At 36.5% G+C, this 23,892-nt stretch overlaps 1 protein-coding gene and 1 long non-coding RNA gene across 2 annotated transcripts; both read left to right on the forward strand.

Annotated features, from left to right (window-relative positions):
* The first annotated feature begins 4,008 nt into the window (after nucleotides 1–4,008).
* Nucleotides 4,009–5,699, forward strand: LOC147516471 (uncharacterized). Its single transcript, XR_015213678.1, has 2 exons — nucleotides 4,009–4,180; nucleotides 5,486–5,699. It is a non-coding gene; the product is annotated as an uncharacterized LOC147516471 (long non-coding RNA).
* An 11,910-nt stretch (nucleotides 5,700–17,609) lies between these two features.
* Nucleotides 17,610–19,113, forward strand: LOC147516472 ((R)-mandelonitrile lyase-like). The gene is made up of 4 exons (XM_086593285.1): nucleotides 17,610–17,650; nucleotides 17,751–17,839; nucleotides 18,140–18,427; nucleotides 18,766–19,113. Exons 1-4 carry the CDS (start codon nucleotides 17,610–17,612, stop codon nucleotides 18,789–18,791), a joined length of 444 nt encoding a protein of 147 aa, XP_086449411.1. The 3' UTR covers nucleotides 18,792–19,113.
* The last annotated feature ends 4,779 nt before the right edge of the window (nucleotides 19,114–23,892 follow it).

The following is a 23,892-nucleotide window of genomic DNA, read 5'->3' on the forward strand; positions in this document are numbered from 1 at the left end:
GGCCTTTAAGACACCTATAGGGATGTCTCCTTATCCACTCGTTTTTGGAAAATCTTGTCATCTGTCGGTTGAACTAGAGCATCGTGCTCTATGGGTCATCAAAAGCCTCAACTATAATATCAATGCAGCAAGTGAGAAGCAAAAATTGCAAATCAATGAGCTTGAGGAAATTCAGAGTGATGCATATGATATCTCGAAATCCTATAAAGCCAACATGAAAAGAGTGCACGACAGACGCATTTTGCGAAAAGATTTCAAAATTGGTCAAAATTTTTTGTTATACAACTCAAGATTACAAATTTTTCTAGGAAAATTGAAAACACGATGGTCTAGTCCTTTCATTGTCTCTGTTGTAACCCCTTATGGGGAAATCTCTTTGAAAAATTTAAACGATAACAACGAATTTCAAGTAAATGGTCAACGTCTCAAACATTACCATGAGTTACGGTCTCCAGATGTCAACAAGACTCTTCTACAAGATCCAGTCTACATTAACTGATAGATTTGCTTGGTGTACTTTATTTCATGTGTTTTAAAAAGGGAGTACACCATTTTGGTAGCCGGGCCCTCTTCTTTTTTCTTCTCTCATCTAACCTGGAGTGTGTGGTTGCAAGCGCCGGAACCTTAGTCTATAGCAACTCTATTTCAAAATTGAGTATAAATGTCTTCTGATAATTGAGCAAACATGCCGTCTGGTAAACGATGGGTACAAAAAATTTCCCCTCCTTCCTTCTCTTCCCTTTTCTACTTTCTGCCTCGCGAACTTCAGCTAATCATTTGGTGTAAGTCTCACTCATCACGAATAGGTACGTAATGGTCGTAGTACTTTTGCTCGTAAATGACGTGCGCGAAGGATGGGGTGGTGTATGCATTGTCAAACACCTTTCTGTCCAAGTCTTGACTTCCTATCCAATACTAGCCGATATAAGGTATACTTTTGTCTAACACCAGCTGAGCAGGATAAACTTCGTCATCGCGCCATTTCTCCCACGGGTTGGGAATCGTCTTGAGGATCTGCCATTAAAAGATTCGATTCGTCTTAAGGATATGACGTTAAAAGACTCAACATGTATATACTCGTGTCTTTTACAATTCACCTTTGCACTAGCACTGTGCAAAAAGAGATTCGTGTTCAACCTTGGATGTTGCCTACTTAGGATTTAGGACACGAACAATAGATTCCACCAAGCCAACCCCTAGCTGTTTGCTTATTGATTTCGTTTCGGGGCAGTTTGAGGCTATACTATATGTAATAAGGGTAATATTATTAGACCGTTACGACCCTTGCACGATCAAGGATGCATGGTACCGTCCTACACCCTAGGCCCCTAAAACATAAAGGTTAAGCCACAGTCTGGCTGGATTAGGTTCGCTCCAGAGCCGACATGACAGTTGCCTAGGATTTTCTGTGGTGAGTCTTCTGGCCGTCCAGTGTTGCTAACACGTTAATATCCCCTTGTACATTTGTATATAGTTCCTAAAAAATATAAAATAAAAGAAAAAGACGAGATCCAAATCCCGTACTTGAGGGTTTTTTTTTCGCCCGCGTGATCGCTACTATTTAGCACGCTTTTCGGGCTTAGACTAAAAAAAAAATCCGACCCGATCCACGACACGTGCTTGAGCTTTTTAGCCCATGTGCTCTGTACTATTCCGCACGCTTTCCCCAACGGTCCTATCTCTCCCTATAAATATCGACCCCCCTCCCATTACTTCACTCATCCCATTCTCTACCTCTCCAAAACTTAATTCTTCCACACTCTACTCTTTTATCAAATGCTGAATCATATCAAAAAATTTGAAAAGCAGCAGCGTGACGATGCATTCAAGGTTTTCATGATAGGGGTGTTTATCGCAGTCATACTTTTGATTATGCATAACATCTTTCAAAATATCTAGATCTATGTAACGTACATCTTTCCTTTTCTTTAATGTTTTTGTACATTAGCATGGTGTGTTAAATAATTTTCACACATTTGTACGGTTTACGTATTAAATGGAGAAATTGCCTATGTTATGTTTGTATGTATAATTTGTATTTTTACTTCCTAAAAAAAAACACACACACACACACACACACACACACAAACAATACGATCTCAACTCCTTATATCCCACACACCACTCTGTAAGCTCTAACAAGCTTCCATTATTGAGGTTTGCTACATAAATTCAGAATTTACGTGTAGGTCTAACTACCCTGTGGCCCCTTCCTCCGTATGTTCTATCTTTTAGCATACCTCGATAACAGTCTTAGGGACGTGACTTTACATGCCCTATTTGACAACTCAAGATAGAAAATACGTGTTGGTCTAACTGCCCTGTGAAACCTTCCTCTGTATTCTCTAATCCTTATGAACACCTCTCTTCATCGTCTCGGGAATCTGACGTTAAAAGACCCACCAGGGAATTTCTCATTTGAACGTGCTACAACATAAATGTGATGCGAAAAGAGCACATGCATGTTTTATCTGTGTTTTTCCACATATTAATTCTGGATCTAGCTGTTGACATGTGAAGATGTCCAATCCTTTAGATGTCCCCAAGATCTCCTCTCATATATGAAAAGAATTGACCCTTCACAAAAGTTCGAGCTTATGGAGAAATTGGCAATTTAACATGGTATCAGAGCCTCTGGTTTCTAAGAGGTCTCGGGTTCAACTCCTACCAGGTGAAGTGTTGTAAAAGTAAAAACAAGGACCACATGTCCCCGAGACCTCCTCTCATATATGAATAGAATTGACCCTTCACAAAAGTTCAAGCTTATGGAGAAATTGACAATTTAACACTAACTGCACTTGCCATCCTGATCCGTGAATATTCATATTTTGGCTATAAATCTCTTCCTTTCAACCATCTTCGTTTCACTCATTTTTCACTATTCTTCCCTCACTTATACTTTCAAATGGATCGACCCAGAAAAATAGCGCCCGAGAAAAATTATTTGAATTTTTTTCATGAAGGCCTGTTTGCTCCATATTTTGACACATAAATTGTACATTGAGGATGGATGCCTCTTCTATATCATTCGGCAGCTGTTTACTCCAGATAATTGGTTTTCATGTTCTACCAATTTAGCGGACCTGACCATGGTAAATTCTATTTCCATGCCCATGGCCAACGTTTTGAATTGACTAGGGAACTCATCCCCGACATCCTTCAAATTCCAATGACGAACCCGGAGATGCATTTTCAGGAGTCACCATTTGATACCGTCAAACAACTACTGAAGGCCATTATATCTCATGGCAAACTCGGAAACATAAACCACGTTGTTCTTCAGCGCTCTTGTAATGACCCAAAATTTTTCCTATGGGTAAACCGGTCATTTTACGTGTTAGTTCAGTGCCTCTCTAGGTAATTACGTACTATATGGCAAGGTTTAACATTTATCATTTGGCAGGCTTGATTAATTGATATGAGTTTGTCATTGATGATTAATTTTATGTTGGGCCTATTGTATTTTGGGCCTTTATTTATATTCGAGTGAGCAGAGCGAACGATTTTTGGGAGAAAGGGGGGTTATGCGAGACAAAAACCAACTTGGTTGGTTTCTGTCTGTCTGTCCTCATCTTCTCTCTTATTTTTTTTTTCGCCCAAATACCTTTCTCCTTCACCCATCTCTCTTTCTCCCCCCGCATCACCCAACTCTCTCTCTCCGCCGCAGCTCCGCTCACTCCCCACTGCCACGCAGTATACTAGTACTAGTGTAAATTATGTGGGCTTAGAACTGTTTTGGGCTTACTTTTGGGCTTCGTATATTATTGGGTCAGTGGGAGATATTAGAAAAGGGGGAGAAAAGAAAAAGGATCGCACTCTTCTCTCTGTTGGGGGAACTTCGAAGTAATATCTCTCGGTTTTGATCCCCTGGAAATCCATTTCTCTCTCTCTCGCTCGCTCGCTCTCTCTGGAATATGAGATCTTCTGGAGAAAAAAAAAAGAACCATGGCAGTATCAATTTTCATCACCTGATTTTGAAACCCAAAATTCTATGCGATACAGGGAATTTTGGAAGAAAGCTAATTAAGGATATTACCAAGCATTCCTCAACACCAGCTCTTTTGAAATAAGGCAAGTGGTATTTAATTGGCTTTTGGCTTATCAAGATTCAAGTTTTATGGAGGCGTACAGGAGGAAATGTCCTTCATGTTCGATTTTTTTTTTAATTACAAGCTTAAAGGTAAATCTGACACCAATCTTCAGTTTAATATAGATTAGATAGGATGATAGGCATTAATTGGGGGAGTGAGGTTTCGGCTAGCTCCTCAAGAGTACGTGCAAGCACTCAAATTTGAATATTCCATTTTATTTAATGATTTGAAAGTGATTAATAATTAAGAGGGATTGCTTGTATTCAAGGAAGGGGAGTCAGTCTCTCTGCTCAGGAAGGATAGCTTTAGATGTTATATATATATACAATTTCTTTCTCATGAATATATACGAGGAGTTACGTGTGGTGGTCTGCGGCTATAGGGTTTACACCTCTAGATTTCAATTCCTTATATCTTAAATTAATAATTGGATAACTAGACCACCTGCTGGAACCAAGCAAGTACTGATTTTGATATATGAATTGAAAGTTGTGCTCCGCAAGGCTGCAATAGGCCGTTGTCAGGCCACAAGGAGTCTATCACCAGGCCATTTGTCAGCCCGCTGCAGGTCATGTTAGGTCACTACAAGCCATTGTCAGGCTACCACAAGCCGCAACAAGCTTTAATATATTCGTGCATATTTTATTAACTTATTGTTTTATTTCCCGCGTAATTAATTGTTTGTTAGAATAGTATTGAGATAAGTATATTAATAATGCCATGCGATTGTCATAGGTTCACTTATGCTAAATACTTCTTTTTTTCTGGGTTGAATAATATATATATTGTGTGTTTACTCGAGAATTTGGGAAAAACCTCAAAAGATTAAAAGTAAATTGATGTACGAGATGGTATACCAATTCGAGTAGGGAATCGGTTGATGAACGTTACATATTAGAACATGAGTGCGGAACCCATACCGCCTTCCTCATCGGAAATGGCTTGATCCATTCCTATAGAAACACCCTACCAATAGGAGAACTACGATTGGCTTGATCCCTAAATGGCTACGTAGGCAACCACCAGGCTTAACCGCTTCAATAGGAAAACCACCCACCCCTTGTAACAAGGAAACCGGTTATTCTAGTTATGTTATTACAGTATAATTTGGTTTGAACATATGATTCTACGTGTTAAGCAAGATCTTAATCTCGTAGTACATAATATCTAACTATAGTTATTAACATTGATCGTTAAGTGTTTTCTTAGATATTTGTTAATTAATTAAGCATGCGGGGAGTTTTATAAGAAAAACGGTAAGCCAAACATTGCAATGTAACTGAAAGGTAAGCCATTAAGTAAATCTTGTCAGCTACAAATAAATTTAATTCACTTTGATTATTATATACTGGCTAACCATCTAACGTTGCATGTTAGAAAATGTTAAATAACAGGGACAACCAGACTCCCAAAAGACAGGAAAAGGCGTATGTGCTCACTAAGAAAATTTAACGTGAAGCGTACTCTGATTGGCTAAGGCGGTTCTTTTAGCTCTTTCTTGTTTCTAAATTTATTCCCTTTAAGTTGTTTTGTAATAATTTAGTTATAATGTTATTGTATTTAGTTATGAATTCATTAATTAGAAGTTATGACGGTAGTTGCGTAAAAGATTGATTTCGGGGCACTGCAGCTACTTGATTTAACTGGCATTTGTCGAGATGACTAAGTAGCCAGTGCCACGAATCAATATATCTTTTAGTAGTTGGGTTACGACTGAGGTTTTAATATATTAAATGGAAGTATATTATCTTATCTTCAGGTTAGGACAGGTTGTAAATTTATGAAATGTTGGAAATATAGAGAAGATTCTGTCGAAATTTTTTTGAACGTGATATTTAAAGGGTGTTTTATATTTTAGTTATAGTTTGGAATCGTGTGAGTCAAACTCGCTCACGTCTTAGTTTTTTTGATTCTTGAATATTTGGATCGAGCTCTTTTATCTGAATATTCAATTGTCTGGAAAATCAGGGCACTACAGCTCTTTGAAACAAAATAAACGAACTGTGCTTCACTGGTTAGGACACAATGTGGCGGGAACATCACAAACATCTAAAGTGACCAAACCTCTTCTCCACCTACTCTGGGTTACGCAGACTCAAAGGGATGACTTTTGCATAATCCAATATCTCTGGAACTCGATAACCAAGCCTAAAAAACGGTTAGCACATTTGCCTATTATAGTCATGAAAATTATGTTGCATTGGTGCAAGACTTCAATTATTTTTCCATTATTTCGTAACAATATTTAGCATTTCGGAATTGGATATTTATTTCTTGGTCAACGGGCTAGTAAATGTGGGCTTGACTTTTTGATAGAAAGATAAATGAGGGAAAATTAGTATTTTAAATTTTGATTTTTGTGTAGAGATTTTTAATTATTTGGAAAGTTTTTAAAAGATATTAATATAAGGTACTTAATAGATATACTACTTTTAATAGAGAATTATATTCCATGGTTATACATAGGGATATTTTGTAAAATGGGAAGTTTCTAAAAAGTTAAGCCAAATATATGGTAAATAAATTCTTTAGAATGGTCTCCGAAAAAAAAAATAAGGTTTTTTCTTAAAAACAAAAACAACATTTTTTTTTTGCTAAAGGTAATTGATTAATAAAAGAATAAGAGTTACATAGAATCCAAAGTGACAAAACAGAATTAGAAATAGGAATATAGGACTTTTACTAGAATATGATTATCTAGTTAACAAATCGAAAATATGTAGTATAGTGGTTCTCCAAATTTTTCATGAAAGTGGGTCGAGATTCCCACCATATACTATCTCCCTGAGATAGAGCAACCTCATGTCTGGCACAGCTGTCTGCTCCCAAATTAGTCTCTCTCCAGGTTGGAGTGACATTTATCCATGCTGCTTTTCACTTCAGAGATTTCCATATTTCCTTAACTCTCCAATGTGTTAAACAAAGAAGAACGGAGACACGGATCGTGCATCTTTTAGCTAGCTTGGGATCGGTTCTCTTTGATATTCTATATACTCTATTTCGGCGATTCGAGAGACGAAGTAGTTATTTTTCTATTTCATCGAACTTATAGTTTTACAGTTTTACGTGTATACAGACATTTTTTCTCTGTCCAAGGTTTCCATCCATTTTTCTTCTTATTCTTCTGTAAGGTCCTATCGAATTGATAAACTGTTAAAGGTTAGCATATATTGTTTCGCTGAACTGTGAAACTCGAGTGAACTGTTGAACCTTATGGGCTGTTAATGGCGGCGCGATCCCAAGAATCGTCCTGTTTTTTTTGTTTGAACTCTTTTGCTGTGGTTTGAACTTTTATTGTTGTGGTATGGTTGAATGATGTTTGGTTGTTGTTGTAAAGTGTTGGGTATGTGAATTGATGTTTGGATGGGGGGCTGTTGAAGCTTGGAGGGGTCGTTAATGGTGGACGATCCAGGTCCAGTGTGGAGGAAGGGTGTCAATATAATCTATACTGTATAATATATACTGTAGGTTGTTTTGGTTGACTAATTGTTAGTTGTTGTGGGGGTGTTTGAATGTTGTCGAATGGGGGCGGTTGAAGCTTTATGGGCTGTTAATGGCAGTTAAAGCCCAACAGAAAGAAATCGTCTTGCATTTTTGTTTGAACTCTTTTGTTGTGGTTGTGAACTCTTATTGTTGTGGTTTTGGTTGGTTTATGGATGGTTGTAGTGGGTGTGTGTGAGTATTGAAGAATGGGGCTGTGGAAGCTTGAAGGAGGTGTTAATGGCGGCGCAATCCAGTTTGGAGGAGGGGGATTTGACGTGAGGAATCGAATGGGTGCTTTTGTTAAAGTGTTAGGGGTTTTCTCGAGGAGTAAAATTGGTAGGATGAGAGTGGAGGAGGAGAAGAGTTGATGGTGGCTGATCGGTGGAGGTGGTGAGGAAGAAGAAGGAGGTGGTGGCGATGTTGTTCCTCCTAGTTGGGCCTTGGGCCGAAATTTTTGTTTTGTTTGGTTGGGCCAAACTATTAGTTGTTTTTGGGCCGGTTTTGGCCCGGACCACATTAGTTTTGTTTCTTTGGGCCGGAATAATGTCTTTTGTTTGGGCCAGTTTCTATTTTGTTTGGGCTAGGTCCATAGGACTTCAGATGGGTCAGTTTGAGTCTTTAGTTGTTTAGACTTTTGGGCCTTGGTTTTGGGGCTTTGTCTTCTTTAATTGGATTAGGATAATGGGTTGAACTATTTTAAACATGGGTTTGGGTTAGGACCTGTTTGGAGGAACACCGGTGTGGGACTGGTGACTGTTGGGTTTGACCGTTGACCGTTGACTTTGTTTATTTTTTTTATATATTAAATTTTATGGACTAATCAAATGGTAGAATGTTGTGGAAGTCTGTATAAAACTGGTTTGTCCTTTATCTAAGAAAGATTTGACGTTGATATTGTGCAATTTTTGACACGTGACGAGATTGAAATTTTAGGAGACATAATATTCCTAAAATGTTATAAAAAAAAGTTATGCGGTACGTTTGGATCAATTGTGACATTATGTGGTATGTTGAAATTGTTGCTCTGTTAAATAATATCGTATGTTATGATATCTATTAAATGCAATATCTTTGAGAAATAAATGTAAACGTTCCATTATTATGTCTGTGAGATGCTACTATAAGGTAGTATAATAATTGTGGATATTTTCCAAGAGATTATAGCTTAGTGCAATAATTTATTTGGCACGTGAAAGAATGAAAGTCGTTATGAGATGTATTGAGATATTTCTAAATATTGTGGCTTAGTGCAATAATGTATTTGACATGCACGTAATAAAGTGAAATGGTTATGAGATATTAATGTATGATACCTGAATAAATTACGTAACGAAAATCCTAGAACCTAGCTACCACAACTCATGTGATTTGACCCATGTGTAGGGCGTATGTGATATGATTGGCCCTTGTATACGGTATATGAGATGTTGATTGACCCATGTGTAGGGCAATCATAGCCGAATAGTGGCTTGATTATCTCGTTCGCAAAATTAGAACGAGACGCGCGATATTTTATGCCGAATAGTAGCAGTACCTACATAATGGCGTTCATGTGGGGGTTACCTGGTATGCAATATCCCGCTTAGGGTAACTACGCAGGGAGTGGTTCATTATGTGAGGGGAAGCATGTGGATGTACATGTTCGGCGTAGGGAAGCGATTGTGGTAGCCAGGGAAACTAGGTAAGACATAGAGACGACGTGATTCTAGAGACACTTGAAGAAACTCTAAACAATAATTGTGATGATATAACAAAGTGTACGTTAAATCTCTAATAAATAATTTATTGTAATTTATGTTGCATTCACAATAGTTCTGCAGAAGGGTGGGTTGAATTGATTATTTATGCAGGAGTGACCCACTCTGTGATTAGTCTTGTACCAGTGTAAGTATAGAGTAAGTTTTAGTTTTGTTATTTTATTATTGGATACAGTTGATCTAGTACGGTTTGAAGCTAAGGCACCTCAGTAGAGGAACTAAATGCCTTATTATTGTTGAATTGGAAGCTAAGGCGCCTCAGTGGAGGAACTACCTGCCTTAATCATTGTAATTCATAATGTTGTATTAGTCGTTAGAAGTTAAGACGCCTCGGTGGAGGAACTAACTGCCTTATGGGTTGTGTATATATATATGTATAAGTATATTTTGTATTTTAGGGCTACTCATACCAGCATTGTTTATAATGCTGACCCGATTTGCATATTTGCTTATCGGGTGTATTCATAAAATGAACCCAGTTGATAAGTCTTGACAGGATTAGTGTTGAAGAAGGTTGATTGCTGCTTGTGGTTCGTGTTAGCATCTAATTACAAGATATGTTTTGTTTTCCCTTGAGGTGCAATAGATTTTCAATTGAGACAATGTTGTTTGTATTTTCAGTTGTAATTATAATTAAAGAGTTGTTGAAAGGAAATTTGTAATCTAATCATATTTGTGAGTTTTTGGTAATGAAGATGACTTTTATTTATTAAAAATTTATTGGTTTCAAATTATTAGAAATATTAAATGGGTAATGGGTTTTTTTTTAGAAGTTGAGAGTGCATCACACCTTGAAAATCAAATAGTCGGGAACAAATATTGTTTTTTCCGATTTTGTCGAAATTCGGGGTGTGACAATTGGGGTTATCAAGCTGTTTATCCGGAAATACCTCATCAAATAGCTGGCCTTACTGTAATTCACACAGAGTGCACTACTGGTTTTTGGACTCCATATCCTCCAATGAACCTGACAGAGGAACAAGAAGACCAAAATCCATACTCTGAACATTTCTTTGATGAAAATGCCATGCATAACATCTTTAATCATATGGAGGGCATTCATTTTCTTCACCAAGGCCTGCGAGCCCTACACACCCGACAGGAAGTCATTTTTACAAGTCTGCTGGAATTACAGGAAGTTCAGGCAATACCCGAAGTGGCACAGGAAGAATTCTTGCAAACCCACTCACAGTTTATGGAAAATCACACTCTCATAATGCAAAACTAAAGTGATTTTTCCACACACCAAGCTGAACTTCAACAGCAGCTCATCAATAAAGTTGATGAACTCAACAGTCTTGTAAATGATCTGCTTCCTCTTAACCATCATCGTCGTTAACAAAGTCCTGGATTTTGTTACACCTTTAAAAATTAGATTTTTAGGTTATGTTTATCTCTTAGTCCACCTCTTTTATCTTTTAGTGTTCAGCAGTGGTTAAGGATAATGTACCATTAGGTAGTAATAATTCTTGTTGTTATCAATAAACCATCATTTCAAGACAAATTTTAAACTATTGTTTTAAATTTGTTTGCAGGAGGGCCTTATTTTCTTCCATACTATTCCATCCATTGCACCAGACTTTATTCAACTTTATCAGCAGGCGTGGGGAACATATTTGATTCCCTTGCGGTGAACCCTTATCGTTGTTTCACCCAGACGACTATTTACTTTTGGATTTCTCACCACACTGATTGATAGTCTGTCAGGATTCCCTCCTATAAGTACCATATCTCTCTACTCCATCAAGGATCATCATCATCAAGCATGGCCTCTCCAAAGATCATCCCTGAGCAATCATTCCAGGCTATGATGGACTCCCCTGCTTATGGCCTTCACTTCTGCGACTACATCACAAACATTGGATGGTCTTCCCTAGTTCTTCAACCGGACCAAACTTATTATCCAAGTTTGGCTGCATATTTTTATGCCAATATGGAAAACACACCAGCATTCAACCATGCACCTAGATGTGTTCACCATCACAAATGGGGACACAATATATATTTTCTCTGACTCAACTATTGCCCTAACTTTGGATCTTCCTTATCACGAGCCAGCGACAACTTGGTCATACATCAGCCAGAATTCATACCGTTGGTTTTCGTGGCATTATTTTTGCTAGACATATAATGATGGTCTACCACGGATGGACGAAGGAGCTGCACCTGCCAGATGGCCAGAGACCACCATTCCCCTAGCAAGCATGACCATGAACGTGGGAAATGTGATGTTGTTTGTACTTCTAAATATCATGAGAGATTGGCATTTTTCTACTACCAATAACAATGCATGTATAGTCTTCAATGCTCTTGCCCAGGGTCATACATTCTTTGATATCATAAACTGTGTTATCACCAATCTAAAAAGAGCTCGCACTTTTCGGCATCAGTATCTACTTTTACCTGTAACCGCTTGCCGAATTATGAGGACGCATTTCCCACAGTTTTTCGCTACTTTTAACAACTGGGTTCAAGTAGATTCTATGTGCTCTGCAAACAGAATAATTCGTTCCTTAAGATTTTGGGCATGGCGGCGACTGTCACGGTACCTGAGGTACATCCGTTGTTTCCCTGACGACAAAAATATGTTGGCACATTTGAACGAAGAGGCACCACAATGGAGCACCATTTGGCAAACCATTATCTATTGGTGTGATGCTAAGGAAATGCATTTCACCCATGTTGATGAGAGAATATCAGAATTTAGGGGATGGTAAAAATTGGAGTAGGATAATTTGTATGTATGTAATTGTATATAGTTGTGTTTGGTGTGCTATCATTTTTCCTTTTTGTATAAAATATTTGGTTAGAATAACTTTCTGCTATAGATGTCCAAACCTAATTTTGCTCACGGTTCTCAGGTAATTTCTTTCTTCATCTCTTGATACTTCGAGGACTAAGCATCATTCTGTTTAGGGGTGTTTTAACCATGTAGCAAAACTTAGGCAACTTGTAGATTGTATATAGTTTTTATTCTAAATAAATGTATTTTGTGAAAAAGTCTTGTTTCCTTTTCTGTGATGAAAATTGTCTAGAAATCTCATATTAGCATTCGAATTAGGATTTGTTCTTAAGAAACTGAAGATAATACGTACGCAATAGTTTTTACATCTTTTCATGAGCATTCATGCACTGAGTATCATTGAATGTACATAGCAGTAAGTTTATGGAACCCACGGTAGTTTACTTAAATTACCGATCCTGTGATAATCTAACCAAAAATTCTCGATATGTGTGAATTATGAATAATGACACAGAGGAGTAGTTTTTCCGAGTAGAGAAAATCACGCATCTACTTACTTGATCACTATCCAAATCCTAGGAGAGAATTTAGGCTTTCTTTAGATCGACATAGCCAAAAATTCATACCTATTACAATTTTTACCGCTAGTCGCCCCACTGAACCTTCCATCAAACCTTTCACTTTCACCAAAAATTCCTTACCCATATATTAAACCCCAAATAAAATAACTCACCTAAACGATGAGTATGAGAAATAAGATGAAATGTGGAAAAATAAATAGAAAGACTTGTCCCAAATCAAAATCAGTTACTTGCTTAAAAAAACAAAAAAGTCAAAAGAAAAATCAAACTCCCAAAAATCAAATCAAAAGGAGTCCAAAAGCTTAAAAGTTCCAAGTATATATGGAAACCCATGTGAGAAGCAGGAAAAGAAAATAAGGATTTCTCTAATGTAAATATCTTGAAGACCTTATTCTCTCATACTTATCGTTTTTTATTTTTCATTCCATTTTCTTCTACACTACCACCTAAGCCCCATAATACATAATAAGAGCTCTAGCTCAGTTAGGAGTAGGATGGTGTGATAATAAGTAGTAGATGTGATTGATCGACCTTGGCTCCTCAGACGGTCATTGAGATGAGAGGAAACGTGTGCCACTGCACACTGGAGTTAGCGAAACCTGAGTGGAAAAATTACGAGTGAATTTGTGTTTCGACACATACCGATGAGAACCTATTTAGGGACACTCTCCAAAGGATCCAGAAACGGCCCTACTTGTACATTTCAATATAAAGTTCAATGTATGCATGTTCATATGTAGATGTTTTAATTATTGTATGCATATTAACTTGAGTTTTAAAGGAATTAATCCTCGTTTCCCACTAATGAGATGTATAGATATATGAGATTAATTAAGGGAACAAACCTTTATTACTGAGTCATTGTAGTATAAGTGAAGTTTGTGAGTATCTTCTCTGGAAAACTCTCAAAAGGTTATAACTCGTCCACTATAGGAATTCCTAGTGGTTTAAGGCCTTGTTGTATACGGTTAATGCAACCGCCCTCTGCGAAATGAGAATTAGCTTAGGACAACACATTTTTTACCACTTATCTGTTTTAATGTCTCTTCTTTGCTTGATGACAAGCAAAGTGCTATTTTGGGGTGGTGTGATAAGCACCAAAAACTGTAATATAAAACTCCGTAGAGACATAGTATTTTGATTAATTATGTGTTTAATAATCATGAAATAATCGTATTTTCGTGTTTTTGCAGGTTTGAGAAATCAACGTACAACTGAGGATAAAAGCCAGTATTTAAGCACAGAATAGTGTGTCTACATGAAGCATTCTGATTTATCCCACGTGAAGCTAAATGAAGCCCAACTAAAGCCAAGGAATCAAATAGGACCGTTCTCAGTCAGAATAGGATCAAAGTACCGAAAAAGCATCAAATTTCCGAAGCCTGTATCTGCTAGACCTGGACTCCAATATCAGCAATTGAACCATCAGAATGATCAGTGCGATGAGCTCTACACATAGGTGAGAATTTGTAAAAAGTCAACTTTTGGACCCGCCACCGGTCGAAGCATGAAGGACCCCACTACGATGACCCACAAAAATTAGTGACCAAGCTCACACGTCAAGCTTCCGCACAAGTAAAGTTGCATTGAAATAAATCAAAGACTTTTGTGCATAACTTGGCACAAAAGTCATCAAATTTGATGAGATGGTTTGAAAGTTGATTTTGGAGACAAAGTCGTGATTAGGTGGCTTGATTAGGTGGATGCAAATTAAGCTTTAGGCTTGATTAGGTGGAAAATGATTAAGTTTTGGCAACAAAGTCCTAATTGGTTGGCAAATGATGTGGTGGCATGGAAAAAAATCAAATGGACATTAAATGATGCAGTTGAGAGTTGGAAAATTTACGTAGGATGAAAGAAAATGAGCACTCTCATTTTCTATAAAAAGAAGGTTTCATGAGCAAGAAATAACTTTGGCTCCATATTATAATTTTTAGTCGGAGTTTAAAGGTTTTCATGTAAGGTTTAGGGGGTGTTTGGATCCTATTTATTTATTGCTAAAAAGTGTTTATTAGTGAAAAAATATTTTTCGAAAAAATAAATGCGTTTGGTCTCTATTTTTTTATAAAAATTGTTTTTCATTCAAAAAACACTTTTTGGTCCCAAAAACTAGTTTTATGATAATTAGGTAAAACTTGTTTTTCAAGTTAAAAAACTATTTTTCTTTGAGGGAAACACTTTGGGCTCTAAAGGAAAATGAATTTCCCGGATGTTTTAGACTTTAGTACTTTATGCCACGATATGCCGAAATATATCGAAAAATATAGTGCGAAATCTGATTTGATAAAATAGTTTTTAAGAAAAATCACAACCAAACATGTTTATTCAAAAACTGTTTTTAGAATAAATATTTTTTCATAAAAATGTTTTTTAAGAAAAAATAATTTTTTGAAAAAATGATAGCCAAACACCCACTTAAGTTTTGTAATTTGGTTAATGTGTAGTTGTGAACAAAAGTTTTTTTATGTCTTATTATATGTTCCAATATTGTCTTTATATCTAAATTAGAAGTTATTGTCTTTTTGCTATTTCCATTTACAATCATTAGAGTTATTGATTAGGTTCACATTTTAGTAACTTGCAAATTAAGTCACTTTGGAAAATAGTTTTAAAATATTTATAAAATCCTACTCACTAAATCTCCTCTTAGATAAATCTCCATTTGGTTGTTAATTAGAGTTCTAGCCTTTTGGTTTGGAATGAAACCCTCACTCCAATTAAATTACAACATGCACGTGAGTGAGGTCTTTGAACAAGTGTACTCGAGTGTATATTAAGAATAAATTATTAAAACATGCAAAAGCGCAACTGTCACCGTCCGTGCATCAGAAGCTTGAGAATTCAAGTCTAATATTTTCTCCTTGTGTTATACGATTCACTGATCAAGTTGGAGTGATTCATTTTGAGGATTTGCATATAGTTCAAAGCGTCAACATGCCTCCAAAGAAGATTAACAATAGTAAGAAGGTAGTCAATGAAGAGAACAACTCACAAACGCGAGTAACAAGGCGATCTGGAAGTAGAATAGAGGAAGAACATGACAAAAGAATAAAATAGATTCAAGCAGAAGAGGAGATCTCTTTGCAAGGATTGATAAGACGATTACAAGAAGTAGAGAAGCAAAACAAGTTATAAGCAAGAGAAAACAAATAGATGAGAAAGATGCAGCAAGAACGAAACAACAAAATTGAGGAAGAATCTAACTCTTTGTCCCCACATGTACATAAGAGTGTACAAGAAACTATGTCTATAAAGGAAACACAGGGAGTGGAAATACCACCCCAAATAACAAAAGAAATTATGCTAAAACAATTCAGTGATCAGCTAAATGATAAAGCATCGGCATCGGTAAGAAAGCTGGTTGACGATGTCGGTAGGAATCCATTGAGTAAAGAGATAAAGAGGATGCCTCTTCCTCCAAAGTTTAAGACTTAGAAATGCAATCAGTACGATGGCATATCAGATCTAATGGATCATTTATTCGGATATCGACATCAGTATTCTGTTTACCAAGGCACTGAGTATCTCGATTCTTTGTTGTGTAAATCCTTTTCTTCTAGTCTCAAGGGGAAAGCTTTGAAATGGTTCTGTTCTTTGTATGAAGGAACAATTTTATGCTTCAGAGAGCTAGAGGAGAAATTTCTGACAAACTATGGGCATCAAAAGGTCAAGCCGAAGCAGATATCGGTTTTGTTTCAATTGAGGCAAGGGAAGAAGGAATCATTAAAAGATTTCTTAGCTCGATTTAAAACTGAAACACAGTCGGTTGAAAATCTGGACGAATCCGAGATGATGGCGATCATGGCATTTCAAACGGGTTTGATACCATCATCGAATATGCATAAATACTTGTTACATACGAAAAGAGATAAAAAGTATGCTAGAATTATACGATAAAGCAGAGAAAGACATCCGCGTGGAAGAAGGAATTCTGGCTGCCACAGTACAACCTGTACTACAAGTATCAGAATCGACTCGAAAAGAAATGGAGAGTCAAGACCGAGGTGATAGTTGAGAATATGCACGACCAGACAAGAAAAGACCTAGTGAGGCATTTGCAAGAACGGGGTTTCAACCTCTAGCGAAAAGGAGATGGTGAGAGATCATTAAAAGAAGAATTAGATCCAAAAAACTATGTCACTATCAATACCACACCAGAAGATATATTGAGATGAGTGGGTAAGGAAGCTTATGTGTGACATCCACAATTTACTCCCAAAGAATTGGACTATAAACCTTATTGCCAGTTTCACAAAGTCAAGAATCATGAAACAAATAAGTGTTTGCAATTACTAAGGGAGATTGACAGGTTGATAAAGGATGGAAAGCTTCGAGAGTTTAGAGCTGATGCTCGACCAGAAGTAACGGCTACAATACATGAGAAGCCTCTGGGAGTCATTAACATGATTTACAAAGGGGTGATACCTCATAAAAAGATCACCACTACACCATAATAGGATATTTGCAACACACACCTTTTTTGCTTTGCAACGCTTATTTACCGTTAGCAAATTCCCAACACTATATAAGCGTTAGCAATGTTGTAAAGCGTTAGTTTATTTTGGTGAATTTCCAGAATTAATTGCTAACGCTTGAAAATCGTTTGAGAAGCGTTACAAATCCAAAAAACCAAAACAACATCGAAATTTCGAAAAGAAAGAAACAAAAAAGAAATCGCGCTCGGTATATGAGAATAGCAAACCTCTCTTTCTCTCTCACAGCCGCTAGGTTAGGGTTTTCTTATCATTCCTCTTTCTCTCCTTCAACCCCTCCTCCTCTTCTCCAAAACAATCACTTCCTACCTTTTTCTTCCTTTTCTAATTCCCAACAAAAGGATTGTGTTGAAACCAAAGCTTTGAAAACCAGTTTTTGGCCTGAGAAAGACTTTGTTGTTGAAGATGATGACGAAGAAGAAAAAGGGTATTCTTTTGTTTTGATGGTCCTTCTATAAAGAATGAGTTTGGTTTCGTTCCAGAAAGCGAACTCAGTGTTTCAGTAAGCAATTTTAAATAAAGAAACGGTTTTTGACTTGGCGAGTTTGTTTGTTTATCCTCATTTCTGAAGAAAAAACTTGTTTTTACACTTTCCTTTCCAGAAAGAGAACCCAAGGACCGAAAGAGGAATCGGCTTTTAGTTTCACTCTCTCGAACAATCAGTCACCACCATCTTTGGCTTGTAGTCGAGGTAAATTTATATTTGTAAGTTTGGAATTGTTAATTGAAAGTTGATTGGGGTTTTAGTCCTAGAAAGAGGTGGACATACACATGAATATCCAAACTTATGGACACAAGAAGGATTTCTAACAACATTAACTCGAATCCACGCAAAAACGACTTGCCGCCAGAATCTTTTTCATCGAAAATGGTGTTGCGAATGGTAGAGGAAGAGTTCTTGGTGGAAGTTGTGCTATTAATGCTGGTTTTTATAGTAGAGCTGATGATGACTTCTTTAAACAACCTGGGTTTAAATTGAATCTTGATTTAGTGAACAGGTCTTATGATTGGATTGAAAAAGCTGTTGTTCTTAGACCTCAGTTGAAAAACTGGCAATCCGCAGTTCATGATGGACTTCTTGAAGCTAATGTTACACCTTATAATGGTTTTAATCTTCATCATGTTGTTGGGACTAAAATTGGTGGGTCTACTTTTGATGGTTTGGGGAGAAGACATAGTGCTGCTGATTTACTTAATCATGCTAGACCTTCAAATATCATGGTGGCTCTTCATGCCAGTGTTGAGCGTATTCTGTTCAATACCCTTTCTTCTGATTCTGGTACTCCTATTCTTTCCATTCAACAAACTTCTTGTATTACATTCTATTATTTTGTATGTGTGTTTGTTTTGGTTGGAATTCATATTGTAATACATGTTTAGAATGGCCCTTTGCTTGAAAAAGATTAAGAAACATCAGCCATTGGTGCTTTTAGAATAAGCTTAAGAGTTAGTTTCAATACTCTCACTGTATTTTAAAATTGTGAGTTGGTTGGGTGTCTGCTTAAACAGGTGTTTCATTGAGTTATTAATTGTCATGATGAAATTGCTTCTTAGTTAAAACTAATATTTATGTATTTGAAGAATTCAAGCTGCAATATTATTTGCAATTGATATCAGGATGGACGTCGAGTTCTTATGATTGAGAGAGATTTGAGCGAGCCGCATTGAAATTGTTGGGGAACTGTTACAGCCAGGAGGATACCTGAAATTGATAGAGCTTGGCCTTCAAGGTAGGCATGAAATTCTGAATGTGAATATATTTTAGCTACAGGTCAACATATTGATGTGGCTCAACTGTATGCTCCGCAGATTGTGTAGAGGAAATTGATGCTCAAAGACAACACTATTTTATATATCGGCAAGACAAAATATCGCATCTTTTTTAAGTAAAAATAAATAAAAAAAGCCTCCACAGAAGAAAGAAATGGAATTATTAATGGTGAATCTTGAAGGAATACTCAACTCTTTATCACAAGGTCAAAGACTGAATTGAAACATTCAAATGTCGGGTTTACGAGCTTGTCGAAGTTTATTGACTACGCTCACGACAACACTATTCTTCAAGAATCAGTAGTAGAAGAAGAACAACAACAACTTGCCAATCAAGTTTCAAAAGAAAATGCACTGAAAACACTCAATCACCTACTTGCTTTTATTTCCTCTCCTTCCTTAAACCAGGTTTAGTTTTGACCACTTTGTTTTTATTAACTATATGAAATTGTTTGTTTAATGAATATGTGTTTTTCTCAGGTGGTTGTTGATGCATCGTCGTTTGTCTTGCCCAAATTAGTTTTCGTGTTTCGAAAGCATGTCCAAAGAGTTATTTCAGATTGGTGAATGTATACTTGATCGCCTTTATATCTACTTGTAGTCCAAGAGATATGATCACCGTTATCTGCGAGGTCAATCTTTATTAATTGTTCGAGGTTGGTAATCTTTGTTTTCAACATGTTTCATTGTGTTTTTTTTATTGAATCGTGTATTATATACTCATAAAGGGATGTGCAAGGAAACCGCTTCTTTTACTCCTCTGCTTGTTTGCTTCTATCAAAAGGTAAAAGCCATTGAATGTTGAAAAGTTTTACTCATCGCTTTTACCAACCTGAATCTACCCTATAAAGTTCACACATTTTATGCATGTAAGACTCGAGAGATGAAATTACTTATTCGCTAGGTACAAGTATAATGTCAAGAGAGCTCGATAGTTTCTTGATGCATTTATTTCTTCCTTTGCGGTGCTTATATCCCTCCAAAGACGCCACTTTGAGCATATAAAAGAAGCGTTGCCTGCAGTCCTTAAGGTTCTACAAGCTGCTTTCTTCGAAGTTAGATGATGAAACTCGGGATTCATATCAGCTCAATCGTCAATTGAAGCAATGCCCACGGTAAGGATCTCGTAGAGGCATCTCCGAACAGATTCACCCGCCTGCTTTGTAAAGAAAAATTTGAGCCGGAACCGAAGCACGCCGGATGCCATGTAACCATATGTATCACGCTGAATGTATTGTTCCATGGTTGGTTCAAAGACAACTCCTGCCCCAGATGCCGCCTTGAACTGCCACCACGGGGATCCACTAGTGCTCGAGTAATCGGAGTTCTAGCAGAGCAATAGGACTAGCAAAGGCAAGTAGTAACACCACCGTGCAAGAGTCTCCGGTTGCCTTTATAGATTCACTTCTTCTGAGAGGTAAAGGGGCTTGATAAAATTTGCACTATTAATATTCAAGATAAACTTTTAACTATAATCCAAAACAACATGTAGTACTTGATTGCGATGGGAAGATCGTGTGCGAGAGGGGCTCTTCCGCTACGATGTCACCGCTTGTGAGACTAAGGTTTGATAATATTCCTTCCGCTTTTGTTTTTGTCGTAGATCCTTCATGGGCATTTTTGTCGGGATGAGAAATGACCTCGAGTGTCGAGAGATAAAAATGTGGACCATGCCATTGTTCTAAAACTGCTTTGCATTCGTAATGCGGCAGTGATCCCCTTATTGTCTACTTCATGATCTTTTCTTGGTCGACTATTTTATCTTAATGCTAGGATCTCTTTTGGAGCATTTGTGGAAATAAATGGGCGTACGGTTTTCAACAATGCAAGTTGTTATCTCTTGTTTAGGATCATAGTATGAAAACTTTTTTTATGGTGATAGTCCAACAATAAGTTTGTGAGGCTTAGAAAATCGCTCAAAGTTGTGAATGTTTGTGAATGTATATGGTTGGATTAGTTTTGTACTTTATCGGGTTTTTTTTCCCATGTATATTATGATTTCTTTGTAAAATAGTATGAAAATGTATTGTGTATCGGAAAAGGGGGCATTTTTTTGTAGGTTTAGCTAGTTGCTACAAAATATGTGAAATTATTTTTTTTTTATCAGCAACCCATCAGCAATGGTCCATAACCGTTACAAATGATTTTTAAATTAATTTTTTTAAAATTAACTAACAACTTTGCAACGGTTAAAAACCGTTACAAATTACCAACGCTTAAAAAGCATTTGTGAAATAAAAAAAAACGTTGCAAATATTTTAAATTTGTATACAAAATAATTATAAAAAGTGTTGCAAATCATTATTGCAATGCTTAAAAAGCGTTGGAAATTTCTATTTGCAACGCTTATTAACCGTTGCAAAAATTTCCAACACTTTACCCACGCTATATTTGCAACGCTTAAAAAGCGTTGCGAAAATTATTAGCAACGCTTTTTTGCCGTTGCAAATAGCCTGTTATGGTGTAGTGCACCAGAGATAAGATAAGAAAAATTTTGACAGTAAGGGAAATTCTAAAAGTCAACATTGAGCCTATCCCGGTAAATCCTAGTCTGGTATCAACCAACATTCCAGGGGCAATAATGTTTGTACCAGAGGATTTATCAAAGGTCATGTTGCCTCATGATAATGCTTTGTTAATCACTTTGTGAATATCAAGATATGATGTGCAAAAGATCTTAGTAGATTGTGGAAGTTCAATGAACATTTTGTTATGGAAGGCGTTTACCGGTATCGAGTTAGATGAAACTCATCTAAAAGCACCCCAGTTCAATTTGTATGGGTTTAATGGAATCTCTACAAAGCCAGCTGGGGAGATCAATTTACCAGTCCGATCTGGACCACAAACGATGATGGCAAAATTCGTTGTTATCATAAGAAAACCGAGTGTACTGATATGGTATAGGACCAGCTATGGAGTTTCTCCTTTATAAGAAAACCATAGGCCGTCGCTATTAAAAACAATTAGCACTTGCCATTCTTTGAAATCCAAAGCAATGAAGCTTAGGAATTTTTACAGTTGTATCAAGCATCAACAACACTAACAATGTAATAAGAGTACAAGATGGAGGTAATATCCATTGCGTAGTATATCATTATTTGACATGCTACATGAAAAAATAATTAGTATTTAGTAATAAATTTGAAATTTTGGATTAAAGTACGTGCCCATGAGTGTGGTTGTAGCCTCCAGTTCTTAGCTTCAGCGACCTACTAAGGAGTCTGTAATCCATGATTGCCAACTGTGTTTAGAGCCCCAGTTTATAGTTTGATCGATCATGGACCTAGTTTTATAGGCTGTAATGCTTTTTGGAGATCGTCACACTGATTTCAATGATACGAAGCTCTTAGTTTGGTTCTTCATGGCTTCTAGCAATCTGATTTTCTTCTAGACTATAGAGAAAATTGTAAGACCTGTTGAGAAAAAAGCAAATGGAATTGATCAAGGAACAATGAATACTTGTCAAGGTTGACTAAGTATTTGTCGACGTCAACAAAGCTTCACCTATGAATCTTTGTCTATTAACGGTTGTAATGCTTGTTGCAAAGCTAGATTTGATGATATTGCATAGTCACTTTGTTAAGCACAAAAAGTTATTGCAACAAAAGCAGTAAGTTTGTAACACATAGGCAGTTGCGAGCTGCATGCAACGGAAACCAAAATTAATAGAGACCAAGTCTTGATGGCAACAGTTTCAATCAAGCTTTAATCTTCATTGTATGTATTAATTGTTATGATGCAATAAGAAATAATAGCAAAATGAATGAATAGATTCATATCTAACGTTTAAGAATAATAATGTAAATGACAATTTTCTAGTAACTAGTGCAATGCAAAGGCCACTGTGCATGACATGCATCCAAGCTAAGGATTGCGAAGTTGAACTATTAATACTAGCTTAAATGCACGTGCTTGCACGTGGATAGAAATAAAAGTGTAGGATGAATTTTGAGTATTTACATATGTCAAAATAATAAAAAAGCAACATGTATCAACATTAGATTACAAAATTTAGGCTTTCATGCCTATATAACAGAAGTAAAGCTCAATCCAAAATTAGGAAATTGTTTATACTATTAATTTGTCAGCCTCATGCAAGGTTTGATATTTTTATCTGAGTTTTTTTTAACTTAATTGCCAATGATGGTCCAAAGTTGTTTGCAATACTCACGCAGCTTGTTCTTTACCAACCCTGCCAAAAAAAGGAGTCCAAATTCAATCTGATATGAGAAGGAAGAGCATATATAGTACAAAAAAAAAATAGAGATGGAAGAGCTTACCAAAAGTGTAATGCAATTAAATAAGTCTGCCTAAAGATAAATGTATAAAACAACCTCATTCATGTTGTCGTCGATAATTTTAAACCTTTTAATAATGATTTGTAGCAACTCACCGCATGTAGTGGGATGACCGAAAAAATAACAAAATTGTCATTAGCTATAAACTAAACATTGTGTTTGTCGTCTCATATGGAAATAAAGCTATGGAAAGAGATTTAGTTTGCAGAAGAAAAGCGTAATCAGAGATATCAACACATGACGATTAAGGATAAAATGAGAACTTAATTTTTTTTAAAGAACACTACCTAAAAAGAGAAAATTGATACATGAACCGCCAGGAATTTTTGACAGTGCAGAGTTTTGTCAGATTGTAATAGTATGTGCATAAATGGTTCTCTTGGTAGATAATGCTTGAATATCTTGATCACCAACATGGTAGTGGAGCCTTTTAAATTAGCTTGCAAAATGCACATATAATATATTCAACCAACTGGATATTCAAAGAATACCAAAATCCCTAACATTTTTTCCCTTTTAAACTGATGATACATGAACATGATGATCAAGAGAACTTGATACTTTATATGATCCTCAAGTCCCCAAACTAAATTTGTGGACGCAGTTACAAAACCATGTGTTGAAGGGAATCTAAAGTGCTTGAAGTGTCACAATAGTACAAAATATCTTTAGAAGT

This window comes from Coptis chinensis, chromosome 2 (assembly GCF_015680905.1).
Source record: "Coptis chinensis isolate HL-2020 chromosome 2, ASM1568090v1, whole genome shotgun sequence".
NCBI classification, from domain to species: domain Eukaryota; kingdom Viridiplantae; phylum Streptophyta; class Magnoliopsida; order Ranunculales; family Ranunculaceae; genus Coptis; species Coptis chinensis.